The following is a 19,529-nucleotide window of genomic DNA, read 5'->3' on the forward strand; positions in this document are numbered from 1 at the left end:
ATGAAACAGGATATGGAGATGCCGGTGTTGGACTAGGGTGTACAAAGTTAAAAATCACACAACACCAGGTTAGAGTCCAACAGGTTTATTTGGAAGCACTAGCTTTCGGAGCACTGCTGATGACCACCTGATGAAGGAACAACGCTCCGAAAGCTAGTGCTTCCAATTAAACCTGTTGGACTCTAACCTGGTGCTGTGTGATTTTTTAACTTCAGTTAAAAAGCAGTTGGTTTTAATGACAATCTAACTGCGTCAGGCTCACTTTTACAAATTCCAGCCATACATTTTCAGTATTTTTGTAAAAAAACGAATTAAGGTTCTCCAATTGCCATGTTTAGATTTGGATTCCTGTTCCCTGGGAGATTAGTCTAGGAGTTTGGGTTATTAGTCTGCTAATTTTGTGTGGTAAGGAGGAAGAAAGTCTTACCTGAATAAGGTCCTGTTTCTCTTTCTCTCCTAAAGTAATTGACTTCTTGATCGTTCTCAGCTCATTCATAATTTCCTGCGCTTCATCCAGTTTATAGTTAGTTTGACTGTCAGACATTTTGCGGTCAATCCTGAATCAAACGAAAGAAGAAAATATCTTAACCATGTTTTTTACGTTTCTCTCCTTTATGCACTCGCATTTCTTTCTGGCTTATGGGAACAATTTGGAGATTTCAGTTTTTTAAAAATCCCCAGTTGTGAGTTGTGTCACTTTTGAGAATAGCCGTTGCACTCACTGAACGAACAGGTTGGCTGACAGTCAGTGCTATAGCATTGTTATTTCCCCCATTGCACAGTTTAACACAATCAGAGGCACTGGGAGCAAAAGAAGTCTGTTGTCTAACAGCATTACAAAGCTTTTGGTACATCCAGTGTTTGGGATCAACAAGTCAAAAGCAGCTACAACAAACTGCAACACAGGCTATGACACAGGGACAAAGGAGACTCAATTCTTAAAGAAACAATTTAGCATGGGTTTATTTAGGAGGATTGATCAAAGTCTGAAGGTCAGCTCCTCAAAAGAATGCAATTCCACAAAAATCGCACATTTATCTCTAAGACAGAGGAGGTCATGATGGTCTGTTCTGACTGGAGTAAAACTCAAAATTAATAACACTCCAAACACAGTATGTATCATGTTTCACACAGACATAGAGAGAGACACAGTCATAGAGATATTCTACAGTGAAACAGGCTCTTCGGTTCAACTCATCTCTGCGGACTAGATATCCTAAATCAATCTCGTCCCATATCCCTCCAAACCCTTCCTATTCATATACCCATCCAGATGCCTTTTAAATGCTGTAATTGTACCAGCCTCCACCACTTCCTCTGGCAGCTCATTCCATACATGTACCACCCTCTGTGTGAAAAAGCTGCCCCTTAGGTCCCTTTTATATTATGCCCCTCTCACCTTAAACCTATGGCCTCTAGTTTTGGACTCCCTTACCTTGGGGAGAAGATATTGTCTATTTACCCTATCCATGCCCCTCATGATTTTATAAATCACTATAAGGTCACCCCTCAGCCCCCGATGCTCCCGGGAAAATAGCCCCAGCCTGTTCAGCCTCTCCCTATAGCTCAAACCCTCCAAACCCAGCAACATTTTTGGAGACCTTTTCTGAACTCTCTAAAGTTTACAACATCTTTCCTACAGCAGGAAGACCAGAACTGAGCACAGTGTTGCAGAGATGGCCTAACCAATGTGCTGTACAGCTGCAACATAACCTCCCAACTCATTTACTTAATGCACTGACCAATAAAGGCAAACACCTTCTTCATTACTCACCTGAAGCCTCCCCATCTCCTCCCATTAGTACCCTCTCTGGATAATCTCCGTTCCATTTGTCTTTGTTCCACACCCTGAACATAATAATTTCTTTCCTGGATAAATGGATTTAACCTCTGTAGTATCTCCTTTCATATCTCCAGCTTCTTTTGGAGGCGTTAAAAATTACTTCCCTTTGAAACTGTTACCCTTGAAAAATGCTGTTTGGTCATCAGGAGATTGACATTCCCATGGGTGAGTCACTTGAAGTCCTCGAACAATCCTCAAACTACATCCCTACCTCTCCCCATTATATTTCAGAGCTGTCCCAATTGGATTCAGCCTCTTGTAGTGTACAAAGTGGGGAAGTAAAATCTGGGTTTATCTAAACCAGGCCACTGATCACAGTTGGAGAAGGAGATGGGGGAGGAATGCACGCAGTGACTCCAGGATTCACCAGCTTCAAGATTTCAGCCTACTGAATGGAATCATAGCTGCTCCTTTAATTTTCTGCTCTTTTTGACCTTACACGTGGGCGTAACTTTTCTGGAATGATAGCTAGCCTCTCTCTCTCTCTCTGACCCCCAAGACTGTCACATGGAAGCCAGGGTTTCAGACGGGCGCGTGAATAATCACGGGGTTGTCCTCGGGATGGTGCAAACAATTGCTGGGAAAGCCCATACACGTAAAACCAGTGATGTAACACAAAGTCATGATTGACACCGTTCAAAATGTTCAGACTTTCCGAGAACAAGAACACAAGTCAATCTGTTACAACGTGCGGAGAATGTAGCAGCGAGCAGGAGGGTGGGATCTGTCTTGAGCATTTTTGGGGAAACTCAACCGTCAACCGGGTAGAACCGTTCACCAAACTATTTGCCCCTCTCTTCCACCAACCCAACCCCAGCACCTTGGCTTGCAGCAAAGTCACAAGGTTAGAGTCAAACACGACGAGTCAATCAGTCACGGACTAAAGCAACCTTTTGACTCCCCACCCCCCCTCAAGAGACTTGGTAGGTGTGGACAGAACATTCTAGAAAACAAAAAAGGTGCCTCCCGTGTGCAATGTTGCAGACATATTTGTTCAGCCCCTTCACTCACGATGCCTTTTAACCAGCCCGGATCAAAGTTAATATCCACTAATGACGTTCCCAGAGATCTAACTCTCCTCTTGATTTATCAACCTACTAAGTTGCCATTCACTCAAGGTTGCACGAGTCATCTGAAGTTATTATCTGAAACAGAATACTGCCTTCGGGTTAACCTGCCATCAGCTATATTTCAAATCCTGTTTAAAATCGTAAACCAATTCACACGGAAGACATTTTTAACATACTTCAGCCTTTGCTAAAACTCCATGGAATTGATGCATTCTCCTCAGATCCTTCAAAGACTGGGAGAAACCCTGCACAGTTTCAGAGCCATTAAATTCCCCTTTTACAAGCCTCATTTCTCCTGCCCTAGAAGCCAAAAGCTGTCCCGGAATGTGTGACAGATAACACAAGACTTCAGATTAAAATACAACGCCTGTTTTAGTTCTGAAGGGGCCACTGACAAACAGAAGCACAACTCATCAAACCCAGATTATCGACATGCCCTTAGGGCATTCGGGCTCCTCACAACCTTTTCGGTCAGTGTAAATGGATGGTGTTTGTTTGTATCCAGTTGTAACGTTATGCGAGCAACAAGCTGTGAAACATCAGAGTCACAGAGATGTACAGCATGGAAACAGACCCTTCGGTCCAACCCCTTCCATGCCGACCAGATATCCCAACACAATCTAATCCCACCTGCCAGCACCCGGCCCATAACCCTCCAAACCCTTCCTATTCATATACCCATCCAAATGCCTCTTAAATGTTGCAACTGTACCAGCCTCCACCACTTCCTCTGGTACCTCATTCCATACCCGTACCACCCTCTGTGTGAAAACGTTGCCCCTTAGGTCTCTTTTATATCTTTCCCCTCTCACCCTAAATCTATGACCTCTAGTTCTGGACTCCCCGACCCCAGGGAAAAGACTTTGCCTATTTACCGTACCAATGAGTCTGCATGACTCAACAAAAACAAAAAAAGACTTTACTGGAGCAAATGCTTATGGAAGAGCCTTGGCTCAATCCCAGGCTGACATTTTAGTGCAGTAGGTATGTCAAAGATACTTTCTTACGGACGAGATGCTAAAATAAGCTCCATCATGTTCTCTCAGGTTGGTGTGAAAGATCCTGCAAAACCATTTAAAGAATAGAGTGGCACACTAGCACAGTAGGAAGCACTGCTGCCTCACTGCACTAGTCCATCTTTTTCCCTGTGTCTGTGTGGGTTTCCTCCCATAGTCCCAGGACGTGCAGGTTAGATGGAATGGCTATGCTAAATTGCCCGTAGTGTTCAGGGATGTGTAGGTTAGGTGGATTAGCCATGGGAAGTGCAGAGTTAGAGGGATAGGGTAGACGGTTGGGTCTGAATGGGAGGAAATGAGGACTGGAGATCAAAGTGTGTGGCACTGGAAAAGTACAGCTGGTCAGGCAGCATCCAAGGAGCAGGAGAGTCGACATTTTGAGCATAAGCTCTTCATCATTCCTGATGAAGGGTTTATGCTCAAAATGTCAATTCCCCTGCTCCTCAGATGCTGCCTGACTGGCTGTGCTTTTCCAGCAACACACGCTTTGACTCCGAATGGGATGCTCGTCAAAGGATTGGAGCAGTTCCAATGGGCCATAATGCGTAGCACAAGTTCTCCCCAATATCCTGACCAGCAATCAATTCTCAACCAACATTAAAACAATACCGTCAGCTGGTTGTCTCATTATTCGGTGTGGGATCCTACTGGTTGCCATGTTCCAGATGGGTGTCAGTGGTGATCTAGTTGGTAGCACTTTCCCCATTGCATCGCAAGATTCTGAGATCAATTTCAATTCCAGGTCTGCAATATTGAAATCAAGGCTGATACTCCAGAAACAGGGCCAACCCTGTTGGAAGTGCCACATTCTCAACGAGCATGAAACGAGAGTGCCCTGTTTGACCTCTCATGTGGACGTATAAGTTTCTTCTGCGCTATTTCAAAAACAGGGAGAGGACCACAAGCAGAAACTGAAACTGATGGCAGATCTCAGCAATGCTGGCAGCACCTGTGGAGAGAAAGTAGAGTTAACGTTTCAGGGCTGCTGACTCTTCATCAGAACCGTTCCTAATGAAGAATCACAGGACTTGAAATGTTAACTCTGCTTTCTCTCCACACACACTGCCAGACCTGCTGAGTTTTGCCATCAATTTCTCTTTTGTTTCAGATCTCCAGCATCTGCATCTTATGGACTAGACCAAACCCCTTTCAAATGTATTAAGGGGATAGCCTCGACTCTAACTTTTATCTCATTTAAAGGCAAGCGTAAGGTGTTCCGTACTAGATGTAATTCAATTGGTTACTCCACTGCACTTTAAGCAAAACACACTTTATTCCAACACTACAATTAAAATACAAACAAAAGGAAGGAAGGTTTGGAATAAGTTTGACTTGATTGGAAAACTTAACAGAATAATAGATTATTTAACTACTAAACACCAACAGCTCCAATACAATAACATCCCACACCTCTGGTAAAATAGATCATCTCATGTGCAACTTTTCTCCAGTCCAGGAAGAAGGAACATCAAGAGAAAATTCTGGTGGAGAGGGAGATATGGCAACTTCCACAATCAACTTCAAAACCTCAACAACTACTGAAAGCTAAACTAGGGCAGCCTGGTGGCTTAGTGACTAGCACTGCTGCCTCACAGCGCCAGGGACCCGGGTTCAATTCCTGCCTCAGGCAACTGTCTGTGTGGAGTTTGCACGTTCTCCCAGTGTCTGCGTGGGATTCCTCTGGGTGCTCTGGTTTCCTCCCACAATCCAAAGATGTGCAGGTCAGGTGAATTGGCCATGCTAAATTGCCCATAGTGTTAGGTGCATTAGTCAGGGGTTAAAAAAGTAGGGTAGGGGAACGGGTCTGGGTTGGTTGCTCTTTGAAGGGTCAGTGTAGACTTGTTGGGCCGAAGGGCCTGTTTCCACACTGTGGGGAATCTAATCTAATCTAAAATCCAGGAGAAATTACACCTCTTAATGCAATAATATTGCCACATGTAGTTCTTGGTTTTGTTTGATGGGAGTTATCCCTTGTAATAAAAGCCAAATTCTGTGGGTGCTGGAAATCTCAAAACAAGCAGAGAACCCTGGAGATAGTCAACAGATCTGGTAGCGCATCTGTGGAGAGATAAGGAGAGTTAACATCGAGTCTAGTGACTCTTCATCAGACCCTGAAAGACTAACTCTCACTCTGCCAGAGCTGCCGAGTTTCTCCAGCAACTTCTGTTGCTTGAGTTACCCCCGAGTGTCCTGTCATCACCTGACAAAAAGCTTGGTCAAACAGTTAGGTTTTAAAGGAAGGTGGAAGGGAGGAAAGCGAGAGAGATAGGGACAGGGAAGCCCAAAGCTTAGGGGCCCAGGCAGCTGAAGGCAATGATGGAGAGAAAATTAGAGAAGCTTCGATATCAGAAAAGCCTGATAAGAAGAATCTGGAGGAGGAGGAGGAGGAGGGAAGGCCTGATACATGTGAAAGACCTGGTGTGCAATAACACAGACCAGAAAGTTTCAGATGAGTCAGTAGATGCCTGAACCAAAAGATATTACTGGCTTTTCAATAGTTCAACAACACTTTCTTAACAAAGAAATTGAAAAGCATCCTGTCAGAAGCTATTAAAAAGCATATTAAAGTGAATGAAAAATCCACAGCGTGTGACCCCAACTTCAGCCATCATAGGGCAAGGAAACTAATCCTCTTCTCAGGTCCAAGGTTAAATGTGGGCCTTTAGAGGCCAGGCCAAGCCAGCCTAAACGTTGATAAGCAAAGTTTGTGGGAGCACCACTCGGCACAACTCATCCACTGCTGACAGCAGAATGATATCAGTGGGCAGCCCCACCACTACCCCTTCCCCAGAGACAGGAGAAAGTGAGGACTGTAGATGCTGGAGATCAGAGCTGAAAATGTGTTGCTGGAAAAGCGCAGCAGGTCAGGCAGCATCCAAGGAGCAGGAGAATCGACGTTTCGGGCGGATTCCTGAAGAAGGGCTCATGCCCGAAACGTCGATTCTCCTGCTCCTTGGATGCTGCCTGACCTGCTGCGCTTTTCCAGCAACACATTTTCAGCTTCCCCAGAGACAGGCAAGCTTTACTCATAACCTGGTAAACTCTTGTCTGTAATTGCGCTTCCATTAGACTCAAAAGTCAAAACATGAAACTCAGAACATGCTCAGGAAAATCAGTAATCACGGAAGTCAAACAAATATTCAACAAGCAAACACTTGGTGCATGTTTCACAATACGGGCATTTCCAACACTGGTGCCTTGTGGTGGATCCTTAAAAACTTCTCAGCCAGGTCGAGAACCTGTAACCTAGAGAATTGTATGGACTGAGTATGGTATTGTACAAATTCTCCTGATCTCAAATTCTCTCTCCAAGAGTGTTTGATCACAATCACTCCCTCCCAATTACCTTACATTTGTGTAGACCCCTTTACATAATAAAACATCCCAGGACGCATCACCACATCATAAAGTAAAGTTTGACAGCAAGACATGTGAGTGATGCGGGCAACTGGTCAAGACCTCGGTGAGAAAGATACAATTTAATGACTGTCAAAGAGGGAGAGAGAGGTAAAGAGGTCCAGAAGAAGAGCTTATGTCCATTGAATTGAATTTATTGTCACGTGTACCAAGGCACAGTGAAAAGCTTTGTCTTGCGAGCGATACAGGCAGATCACAGAGTTAAGTAGCATAGATAGCAAATAATAGGTAGAACGATTGTAGGAAATAGGAAACTTAGATGTGCACGCAGGAGGTTGCAAGGAGTCAACCATATCCAGCGCCATATTGCAAGAACTTAATTAAAGGGCAAAGAAACGCGAGGATACACAGGAACTCAAGTTTTGTAACATTGGGAGCAGGTTACATTGATGATGTAAATACAGTAACCCACCCTCAACTATAACCTAGATGTAGGTGTTTTGGAGGGGGGGGGGGGGGGGGGGGGTTGCGGGGAGTAGAGTGTGTTACCATTGACTGGAAACTGAACTGGACTTGCCATGTAACTACAGTGGCTACAAGAGCAGGTCAGAGGCTCGGAATACTGTGGCGAGTGACTCACCCCCATAGCTGTCCACCATCTACAAATCAGGAGTGTGATGGAATACTCAACGTTTGCCTGAATGTGTTCAGCCCCAACAACACTCAAGAAGCTTGACACCTTCCAAGACAAAGCAGCCTGTTTGATTGGCACCACACCCACAAGTATCCACTCCCTCCACCACAGACTCTTGGTAGTAGTAGTTATTCCTATCTACAAGATGCACCACAAAAAAAATCACCAAAAGGTCCTTAGACGCCACCTTCCAAACCCATGGCACTTCCATTTAGAAGGACACAGGTAGCAGATACCACCACCAGCAACCTCCCCTCCAATCCACTCACCATCCTGACTTGGAAATACATTGCCGTTCCTTCACGGTCATTGGGTCAAAATCCTGGAATTACCTCCCCAAGGGCATTGTGGGTCAACCTACAGCACACAGACTGCAGCGACTCAAGAAGGTAGCTCACCATCACCTTCTCAAGTGCAGCAAGGGACGAGCGAGAAATGTCGGCACAGTCCGCGATGCCCACATCCCAGGAGTGAATGAAAAGAAAACAAAGTGATATCAGGACCATCTCTATCTGACTGAATATTTCAGCGCAGGCTGATGCAAGGTAATTTGTTTATTTTTTCGCTGGCGTCAATGAGTTCTCAGTGCGTTCGGCACACTGGGCTGGGAAAAGGAAAACATGATGTTGCTTCACATCTCGTGGAAGCTCAGCACCAGCCGCCTTAACCATTCTCCCTCAAAGATAAGCAGTACCTCCTGAAAGAATGGAAAGTTCTGTTGCCTCGGCTGCCTTTTACATCAGCTGCTGGCAACATTCCCTCACCTAACCACAGCCCACTTCCTGCAAAGCTTTCCATCAACAGCAGGTACTGTTCAAGTGGCCAGCTTTTCGCTCAGCCTGCCCAGCAGCAGAAAACAATTGAACCTTTATTCTAACACAGCACAGACTTAGAGACGTTTGACTGTTATCTGAAAATCACCCCTGCCCCCTACCCACACCGCCCCCTCAACTACCCCCCCTCCCGCACTATGTTTTTGTGTATGTGTTTACTCTGCCTCTTGTATTATACATTCTCTCAGTCTTTGTTGAGGTGCTGACAAGCAATCACATTCTATTCCAGAATTACCTCAGGGTTTTTAGCCGGTGGGGTGGGGGGGGGAGAAACAGGGACAGGAAAGGGATTTGGGCTCAGACTTGACGTTGCTTTTTTGATTGCGTTTAGTAACGGCACAATGACTCCTCAATCACCAAGGTGCAACACTAAGACTGGGGACTTGCTCTCTACTCTCCGACATCAGCAACACAGGGGGAAAAAAAAGCAAATTGTGCCCCATTTTAAAGCAGCACACATGTTTGGCTCAACTCAGCCAAAGAGTCTATTTCACAGCATCGTCCTTGCGCTCAAGCACTCAGGATGGAGACACATTCTCCCAACAGCAAGTACTAAAATATCACCAGTGCACTCCCTGAATGTCACATCGGCCATTGTCGGCAGCTCCCTGCTATAGGAGGGATGTGGTGAAACTTGAAAGGGTTCAGAGAAGATTTACAAGGATGTTGCCAGGGTTGGAGGATTTGAGCTTTAGGGAGAGGCTGAATAGGCTGGGGCTGTTTTCCCTGGAAGGTCGAAGGCTGAGGGGTGACCTCACAGAGGTTTATAAAATCATGAGGGGCATGGATAGGGTAAATAGACAAGGTCCTTTCACTGGGATGGGGGACTCCAAAGGAGGGCATAGGTTTAAGGTGAGAGGGGAAAGGTTTGAAAGGGGCAACTTTTTCAAGCAGAGGGTAGGTGCGGGTATGGAATGAGCTGCCAGAAGACGAGGAGGAGGCTGGTGCAATGACAGCATTAAAAAGGCATCTGGATGGGTAGATGAATAGGAAGTGTTTATGGGCCATGTGCTAGCAAATTGGACTAAATTAGGTTTGGATATCTAGTCGGCATGGACAAGTTGGACCGAAGGGTCTGTTTCCACGCTGTACAGCTCTATGACTCTCAATGACGCCCTGGACTTCCAGACATGCGCCTCAGATTACCAAGACAGATCTAACATATTCCTAGAGGTTTGACCATGTGACACACGAACAGATGACTGCTCATGTGACACTTTCATTAAAATTCCCCACATTTTGCGAATCTTTCAGAATCCACCTTATTTGACTAACTCACTATCACCACATTGTAAATTGAATATTTGGCTTTATTTTGTATTGTGAATCACAAAATCCTTAAAATAGAAAGAGCAAAAAAATACAATTTAAAGGTTAGATCATGTGTCGATACACTGCTAAGATTTTTTTTTAGCAAAAGTTAAAAAAACATAAAAAGGTGGGGAGGCAGTGGTGCAGGGGCAATGTCGCTGGACTAGTAATTCAGAGGCCCAAGGCTAATATTCTAGGAACATGGGTTCAAATCCCAATATGGTAACTGGTGGAATTTACAGAAAAAAAATCTGGTGTTGTGAATTTGTCTCAGTGACAGTAAACACAAAACAATCAATTATCAATAGTTGGACAAACATATAGGTTTCACCTCTGACGTCCAGGGAAGGAAGTCAGTCATCTGGTCTACATGTAACTCCAGACCCACAGCAATCTGGCTGACTCGTACCTGCTCTCTGACATTGCCTCGTAAGGCTCTCAGTATCTTGGCAATTAGGGACGAGTGAATCAAAAAAACATGCCTAAATGAAATTCAACTCACCGACTGCTACCCTGCATAACCTGGAGGTGAAGCCAGGTTGTCACAAAGAGGCAACAAAGCTGTCTGACCTGCAAAACTTCAATTATACTTCAGAACACAGCACAAGCCAATGGAACCACTCCCTTCCCCAGCTTGCATTTCACTCTCCACTGGAGAGGTTGCTGGTGTGTGTGTGTGTGTGTGCGCGTGTGTATGTCTGCGTGTGTGTGTGTGTATGTCTGTGTGTGTGTGTGCCTGCATGTGTGTGACTGTCATAAAACTCTGGAGTTGAATCTCGATCAGAACTTGTCACGATGATTAAAGTTGCCAATCCAATGCAGTCCTAGTGAACGTTGCCATATCAGAGGTGCTGTCTTTCAAGTGGAAGGTTCAACAAAGGTCATATCTGCCTGCACTGGTGAATGTGAAAGGTGCCATTGCATTATTACAAAGAAGAACAGGGGTATTATCCCTAATGTCCTGGTCAGTGTAGATCCCTCAATAAATTTACAAATACATAATGCGGTCACGATCACATTACTGCTTTTGGCTGTTTGATACATGCCCATAGCTGCCACTCTTCTTACATTACAACCCTGCCTAAACTTCACCAAAATGCATCGAGACATTTCTGCGATTGCAAAGAGCCCACATAAATGTCTTTGCCTCCCCACTTCTCCAAATTCTAAACTGTTTCCACTTCCCTCTCAGGTTGAGTTCCCTTCAGCAGAGGGAGAACGAGAGAGAAATCTGCCTTGATCAGATCAGATTAACAGCCCCATTCAGGGAACTCATATTCTATGAGGTCCACCTGTCAGACCTCATTACAATGGGAGAAAGTGAGGACTGCAGATGGTGCAGGCCAGAGTCAAAACGTGTGGCATTGGAGAAGCACAGCAGGTCAGGCAGCATCTGAGGAACAGGAGAGTCGACATTTCGAGCATAGGCTCTTCATCAGGAATGTGCCTCAATACAATCACTACTGGTCTGAACTCAATCTTCTGATTATTGGTTCAAACTGTTATCATCCCACAGGAAGCCAAAGTAGTCCGTCAAAAGCATTGGGACAAATTCTTGCTCTAGAGGTAGGTGACAATTGCTGCCATGAAACCCAAAATTTCAATTATATTTCAGAACATGGCACAGGCCAATGGAACCTCTCCCTTCCCCAGCTTGCACACACTGGAACAACTCCAGTGGAATACCCAATCCTATTGTTATCGTACAAATGTTACCTCCCACTGGCGTAGCTCACAGGCTCCACTATTCCCACAGCCATACTGAACTGTTAAAGGTACTCACTCAGAGTGCCCCAGTCTATCTCATGTTCAGATCAAGGGTGATAGAAAACATACACCAGGATTCTGTACTCAACAAGAATTATAATAAGTAATTGGACTATATCTGTGGATGTAAAATCACTGGCATACAACACTAAATAAAATTCTAATCCCTTTATAAGCTCACCTTTACCTATATATTACACACACACAGACAGACAAATTAAGAAAACAGATTATTGGTGGAGGTATAAAAAATGAAACATCAGTTGACTGATCTTTGCTTCCTAATTCTTATATTGAGATGATCCTACTTCATCTAACCTGGCCCTTCGTATACAATTACCTTTCTCTGTAAGTTTCTACTGGTGTATAAGAAGTACCAAGTGACTGATGCACTGTGAAAATGTCTCCAATTTATCAGTTCAAAAGTCGCAGCTCACAGCAAGGTCAGTGGTTTCATTCAAGTTTAAACCTGGCTTGCTTTTTTGCTGCAGAGAACAGGCAGCCTCTGTTGGGGAAAACAACTGCACACACTGCTGTGTCTTTTTCTCTCTCAGCCTCTCGTGTCTTTCTATTTTGTTTCCAGTTCCAACCTGTTCAGTTAAGCTGAGGATCATTCAGCTTCATTGTAAACAGCTCCTTGGCTCCTGATTGTCTGCGCATTGCAGGAGCCCACAGCCACAAAAACAGAGGTCACACGAGGTATCAAAGTCCTTTCTGTGACATTATGCAGCCATCCTGGCAAATCTCTGTTCTAAAAAAAAAACTTTCTTTCTCCCTGCAGTTCATAATTTTTAAAAGACACAAACATGAACAGATAACAGCTATGATCAGCTCGCAGCTGTTGACGGTGAGGCTACCACAGTGAGATCATTGCGGGCACGAGTACAAGGTCTGGTCAAGGAGCTATTTTTGTGGACAGTACATGCCTGTAATTGGAAGCCACTGCATTACCTGGGACTGACAGGTAAAAGCAACATTAGCCGTCACCCATCTCTTTCCACTCTCCTTGGTTAGGCTTGACCTTTCTCTACCTTTTCTAGCAATGAAAAAAAATACAAGTATTGAGGTATAGGGTCACAACATATTGGTCTAATAAGGCAGCAGAGCAAGCACAAGTGAGCATTATGTTGTAAGTTTATAACTTATCAATTCATCCGGTCATTTAAGGCACCTTGATATTAACAGAGCGAATGTCTGATGGGATCAGGAACCCAACGCAATCTCGATCGAGAATGTGGTGCTGGAAAAGCACTTCATGAAGGGCTTATGCCCGAAACATCAATTCTCCTGCTCCTCGGATGCTGCCTGACCTGCCGTGCTTTTCCAGTACCACACTCTCGACTCTGATCTCCAGCATCTACAGCTACCCGAGTAGTCAGTTAAGGGACGGTGCGAGTGAGTAGGGGTTTTAGCAGTTAATTTTATTGAAAGCAAAGTTGTTTACAGCATAAATCACTTAAATAATAAAGCATAACAGTGTTATGTATTCCCCCACATTACGTTTCTCTTGCTTAGTGTGTGTTTTTACACCCGATTATGTGGAACTCTTGATCAACTGGAATATTTGATTAAATGTCAAACTCCTGGTCCCACAGGTGCCTGTCTGTTAATAAAATGTTTGCTGTAGTTAGTAACTTGAACAGGAGAGTTTTGCAAGGCTATGGAGAATGGGGAAGAGAGTGGGATGGACTACCATGACTGTTTCAAAGTGCCAGTACAGGCCTGATGGACTGATTGGTCTCATTACTGAATTAATTTAAAATATATCAACGGTTGTTAAGGATCCCTCCATTTATTTAAAAGGTCAACAGTACTTTAGCCTCTTCGATGCATCACAGTTTCATCATATGGTTTGAATCCACAAGCTTGGGCTCGACACAGACAGGCCCAGCCTAGACAGAGTGGACATTGGGAAAATGTTTCCATTGGCAACAGAGACTAGAACCAAACGGCACAACCTTAGAGTAAAAGGGAAGAACTTTCAAAACTGAGATAAGATGATAATAAAATATTCACTTCAATTTTAGGTATTTGCATTATAACTAGAAGTAATGCATATAATGTGGACGAGATTTAGCAAAGAATGGAAAGACCAACTCTGTCCCTCAAAGATTTATCTTGTCAGATAATGTAGGGTATCCTAGCCTTCCAATGTCCTCCAGCCTTACAATCATCCAAGAACATCACACTCTTCATTATGGTCTCTTCAATATTCCCTGTTCCGATCATTGTCCATCATTCTCCATGTTTTTAAGCTGCTGAGGGCCTAAACTCTAAAACGCCTTTCTTAAATCACTAGGCCTTTCTAACACACTCCCCTCCTTTAAGACACAATTTGAAGAAATGTCTTAGATCAAGCATTTGGCTCGCCTTTCCTAACATTTCTTACTATGATAGAGGGTCGAATATTGGGCAAGAACTCTCCTGTTAAGTGCCTCAAATATTTGCATTAATGATAAAGGCAGGCACTATATAAATGCAGACTAACTGGAACAAAAGAAAATCCTTTCAGTCTATTGAGCCCACTCCTTCCATGGTCATTGTGAGCCCTTCCCTCAGCTCACTGGAACGGGTACAGATATTTTCCAATCAACCTGGAAAGGGATGCCACTACACCCTCTGGATTAGGTGGGACTTCAACTCTCAAGCCTCCTGGTCCAGAGGTAGGTACACTACCACTGTGCCACAAGAACCAACCTTCTCAGGGATTACAAACTTTGGGTAGTTCCTTCATTTTTAGAGTGTCATTTTCCTGTTGACACCGCCGGATAAAGATTCAGGTCCTTGGTGTTGATTAAAAATACTTCACAAATATTGAGACAATCACAATTATCTTCACTATATCCATATTTTACTCAGCGGGCCTATCAGAAGGTACTCCATTGGACAGCAGATGACTGGAGTCAGGACTGGGGGGAATGGGAGACGTCTAGTCAGCCTCACAAAATCATTTCTCACTCTTTGGATTATGGATTAATTTTTCAAATCGGGAGCATCTGCAAGATCAGAGACCCTAATGTAAATGATAAAGTAGTTTCTGATATCTTAATTACAATGGTACTTTTCTACACTTCTTTCTTCTCCCTCTCAAGGCCCTGCCAGTACATTTAACAGCTTGGGGGCCTAATTTTTTTTAAGTCTAATTTTTTTTAAAATATGTTTGTATACACCCCTATGGCAAGTGAGACATGAATTCAGAATGTCTGGCCAGAGGAACAGCCACTACCACTATCCCCTGCCCCCACCTAACCAAATGTTGTATGATCCCAAGACCCTAATTTACATGAGATGGCAATACAGTTACTACAAAGTAGCTTGAAACTTCCATCTATTCAAAATGCCCACAGCCAAAGTGCCTACTGAAATACAACTGCTACCCGATGTGACTAATTGATCAGCGGTCGACTCCCAAGTTAGTACTGATGCCTCAGTCTCTGTTCAAACAGATTACAAACAAAGTTTTCCTCTGATCATCTTCAAAAGCGCTGTGTTTCTGCATGGTTGGTATTAAAAACATGTTTGATACAGAGCCTGGAGTGCGAACAGTCAAGCACTTCTCCTTTGTTTACAGACAAGCTTGAGATCGTCCACTTAAATTTATCAATGAAGACAGATGAAAGATGATCTGGAAGAAGTGACGTAGGACAGCTCTCAACACCTTCCAAACGAAAGGAAATCAATGGAGTGACAAATAGATTCTTCCAAGAAACAGATGGGAAGGTGTGAAAACATCAGCAACAAGGGTTTAGATTCCTGAATAGTAATATTCATTGTTGCGGCATTTGTTAAAGGCAATCAGGTCGTCAACTTCATAAATTGACGCAGAAAAAAGTTGTAAAATCTTACAAACCAGGAGGCGGCCATTTGACCCATTGTCCCAGTGCATGCTTTCTGAAAGAGCTTCTACACAACGTAGGAACACAAAGAAAAGAAACTGGCCAGACAGTCTCACGAATCAACAAGAATGTGGCCAATCTGTGACATAACTCTGCAGATCTACCTTTGCCCCAAACCCCTTAATACATTTCCTTGACAAATATTGATCAATCCCAGATTTAAAATTAACAATTTGTGTAATGTCAATTTGCACAAGGATGATCCATACTTCTCCCACCCTGTGCTTGCAATGTCTTTCCCAATTTCACTTCCGAAATGTCTAGCTTTTGTTTTTGACTATGCACTCAATCCTGTACTCCACATTAACAGTGCTTCCAATCAATATTGGCTCCTTCTCTGAATATCTTATAAAAATTATATTAAGACCACCCCTTCAGATGCTGAATTTCGGGGAACTCAACCTCCGTTGGTGAAATTTCTCCTGGTAATTGAAGTCCAGTTTCCAGGCAGCATTCTGTGAAACATATAACCACATGCCGCAGAGATCAAAAAACAAACTGAGCTGTGGCACTAAGAGTCTCGCTCACTTGTCCAAGTGTGAAAAAATTGAAGTTTTGTGTAACCAAATCATAACTTCTCTCCTGATGGCTATTTTCATCTCCCTGCTCAGATATCTAAGACATATTTCTGGGACAAGGAGGACCTTCTGGCCCAAAGGTATGGACACTAACACCAAGCAACAAGACCCTACTGCTTCCCTTGTACTTTAGTTCTCTTGCTAAGAGGTCAGCATTTCATGTGTACTTTTGATCATTTTTGCATTTGTCCCTGACAGTGTGGAACAAACCCTTTGGTCCAACAAGTCCACACCAACCTTCTAAGAGTATCCCACCCAAACCCATTCCTCTACAGTTACCCCCGACTAAGGTACCTAACCTACACATCCCTGAACACGCTGGGCAATTTAGTATGGCCAATTCACCTGACCTGCACATCTTTGAATTATGGGAGGAAACCAGTGCACCTGGAGGAAACCCGCGCAGACACGGGGAGAATGTGCAAACTCCACACAGACAGTCGCCCGAGGCTGAAATCGAACCCGTGTCCCTGGTGCTGTGAGGCAGCAGTGCTAACTACTGAGCCATCTAGCGATTATCAACCTGGATCCTCATGTCTTTCAGGACCAGCAGTGCTTAATTTTTCACCATTTAGAAAGTGCCCTATTCCATGCATTTTGCACTCAAAGCCAAAGACCTCACATTTACTTACATTAAAATAAACTGTAGTTTTGCCCATTGTTTTATCGGTCAACCTCTGTATCATGATTTACCTCTCTTTACACAATTACCATGCTGCCGATCTTCACGTCATCAGCAAATTTGGATTTGTGACTTTAATAATTGCAGAAAGTCATTAATGACTTGTGAATCGTTGAGAATCCAACACAGAAGGACCCTTGTGGCGTAGTGGTAGCGTCCACACCTCTGAACCAGGAGTTCCAGGTTCAAGACCCACCTGCTCCAGAGTATAACACTGCGAGACAGGTAGTTTGGAAAATCTCTCCGGGAGATCCAAGATGGCGGCGACTCAGCAAGTCTGAGTCTATAGTGCTCCTCCCAAGACCTAGGCAAAGTGGGCCACCCTCCCTCACCACACTCACCAAATCAACTAAAAATAGTTTTTATTTAATGTAATTAGTGGCTTAGTACTAAATTTATACAGTTCAGTCTTCTGTAAAAATGACTATGGTATTAACATTACCTAATATATCCAGGTGTTGGTGTTGGGGGGGGTGGGGGGAATAAGGTACTCAGTTAGTTCTAGTTCAGTGGTATACTTGAATTTTCTTTATCCTATCGTGGGGTACCTGGGTCAAGGGTGGGGCACTGGTTGGGGGAGGTTATGATGGTTTTTTTTTGGAAAGGAAGATCTCCATTTAAATACGTTTTAGAATTTTTTATTAGATTGATCTGAATGTACTAAAGAGCTTTTATTTTTGTGAATTTTATATGCTCTATGCTCGGGATGTTTTGGATAAATATGGGTTGTGTTATGATCTGATGTTAACACATTCTGAGCATGTATATCACTGCTCAATTTATGTGTTATCCGTTGGATTTTATTTTTTTCTCTTGAATAATGTAAGAATTTTAATGATACAATTAACCAGAGTGTAAGTTGGACGAGTAGTTAGTTGAGTTTTGTCTTTTTTTTCTCTAGGTATTACTGTTTTCTTGGCTGATAGATTTTGGTTATCATTTATTTAAGATTTAACTGTATATCAATGTTTATACTTGGGTCTTTTTTTTAGTTTTCTTTTATAAACTTGTGGAAAAAAAAAAGAAAATATCTCCAACACAGATCCATGCGGGACACCTCCCCAGTAACACACTGCTAATTAAATTACCTTTCCATCAACCCCAACCTCCATCTCCTGTGGCTCTGCCAAATTGCTAATCAGTCCAACCATTTGCCTTCCGTTTAAGGTTGCGAACTGTGACTCAATCTACTCCTGGAGGTCTCATCACATGATAGCTGTTAGTCATCCAAACCACCCATCCTTGTAGCATTCTGCCTTCCACCACTAATCAGAAAGCACAAAGACTCATTAGCCAGTTGGGATGACACTCAATTATCAGCCAAACAAAATTCCCCCCCAATATGTTCACTACTTTTGTATCCAGTTACTTGAAATATTCAAAGAAAATGACAAAAAGCATATAATCTGCCAATTTTTTTTCAGGTTAGTGCACAGAAGATTGACTGATTCCTGGAGACTGTAGTCCAATCCTGGAGGCTTGGGAACACTTAGTGCCATGAACGACAAATTTAGCCAACAGTCTCTTCTAACCGACTTTATCAAATGCCTCTGAAAGTCCATATAGAGAGTTACACTGTCCATCACATTAGTTACCTCAAAATCAGATTAGTTAGGTATAATCTACAAATATATACTCGCGCTCTCCTTGAGAGCTGAAAATGTCCAAAAGCGTTCAGTCACTCTAACTTTAATTGCAGACTCAGTTAAATTCCTGGCAACAGGTGTTAGGCTAACTGGTCTACAATTCCCTTCACCTTTCTTAAACTACCCAAACAGTCCAACATCCGAGTACTTTCCCCATAGCCGTGGAGGGGAGATGACCTAACCTGGGAGTATACTATAATTAACAAGTTCCATGTACTTGGACTCTGCAGCGTGCTTTCAACAGGACATCAGAGCACAATTGGCTCTTATAAATCACCATCAGAGAATGTGTCAGGGAAGGAAGTGCTAAGAAGGGACTCAACAAAATAGTTTTCGGAAAAGCAGACAGTCAAATACCAATTGCCTTTTCAAATCATCATACTCCTTAGCACCTTTCTTAAAGTATCGATTGTATATTTTTTCATTAAGACATTCACCTTAATACTTCTTTACAGCAAGATTTTGGTCAACTTTCCGAACATCTTTTGTATGGGTTAGTGCCAATTTTGTCTCATTATACTCCACTAAAATACCCTGGGATGTTTTACAACATTGAAGACACAAAGTAAGTTAGGAGAAGCTGAGACCTGCAGATGCAGGAGATTAGACTTGAGAGAGTGTGGTGCTGGGAGACCACAGCGGGTCAGGCAGCATCTGAGGAGCAGGTGACTCGACGTTTCGGGCCAAAGCCCTTCATCAGAATTCGGGCCCGAAACGTCGATTCTCCTGCTGTGCTTTTCCAGCAACACACTCTCGACACAAAATAAATGTTTGTTCACAAATTTTTACAGCTTGATCAACTCGTAGTTGGCATGCACGCCACAAGCTGACACGTT

General features: G+C 43.4%; 1 protein-coding gene across 1 annotated transcript in view; it reads right to left on the reverse strand.

Moving 5' to 3' along the window:
* wwc3 (WWC family member 3) overlaps positions 1-19,529 on the reverse strand; it is a 193,974-nt gene that overhangs the window by 56,501 nt on the left and 117,944 nt on the right. The window contains exon 6 of the mRNA XM_072584498.1: positions 428-557. Within this exon, the coding sequence (XP_072440599.1) occupies positions 428-557 (130 nt within the window). The remainder of the gene's footprint in view (positions 1-427; positions 558-19,529) is intronic.

The sequence above is a fragment of the Chiloscyllium punctatum genome, chromosome 15 (genome assembly GCF_047496795.1).
Source record: "Chiloscyllium punctatum isolate Juve2018m chromosome 15, sChiPun1.3, whole genome shotgun sequence".
Taxonomy (NCBI): Eukaryota; Metazoa; Chordata; class Chondrichthyes; order Orectolobiformes; family Hemiscylliidae; genus Chiloscyllium; species Chiloscyllium punctatum.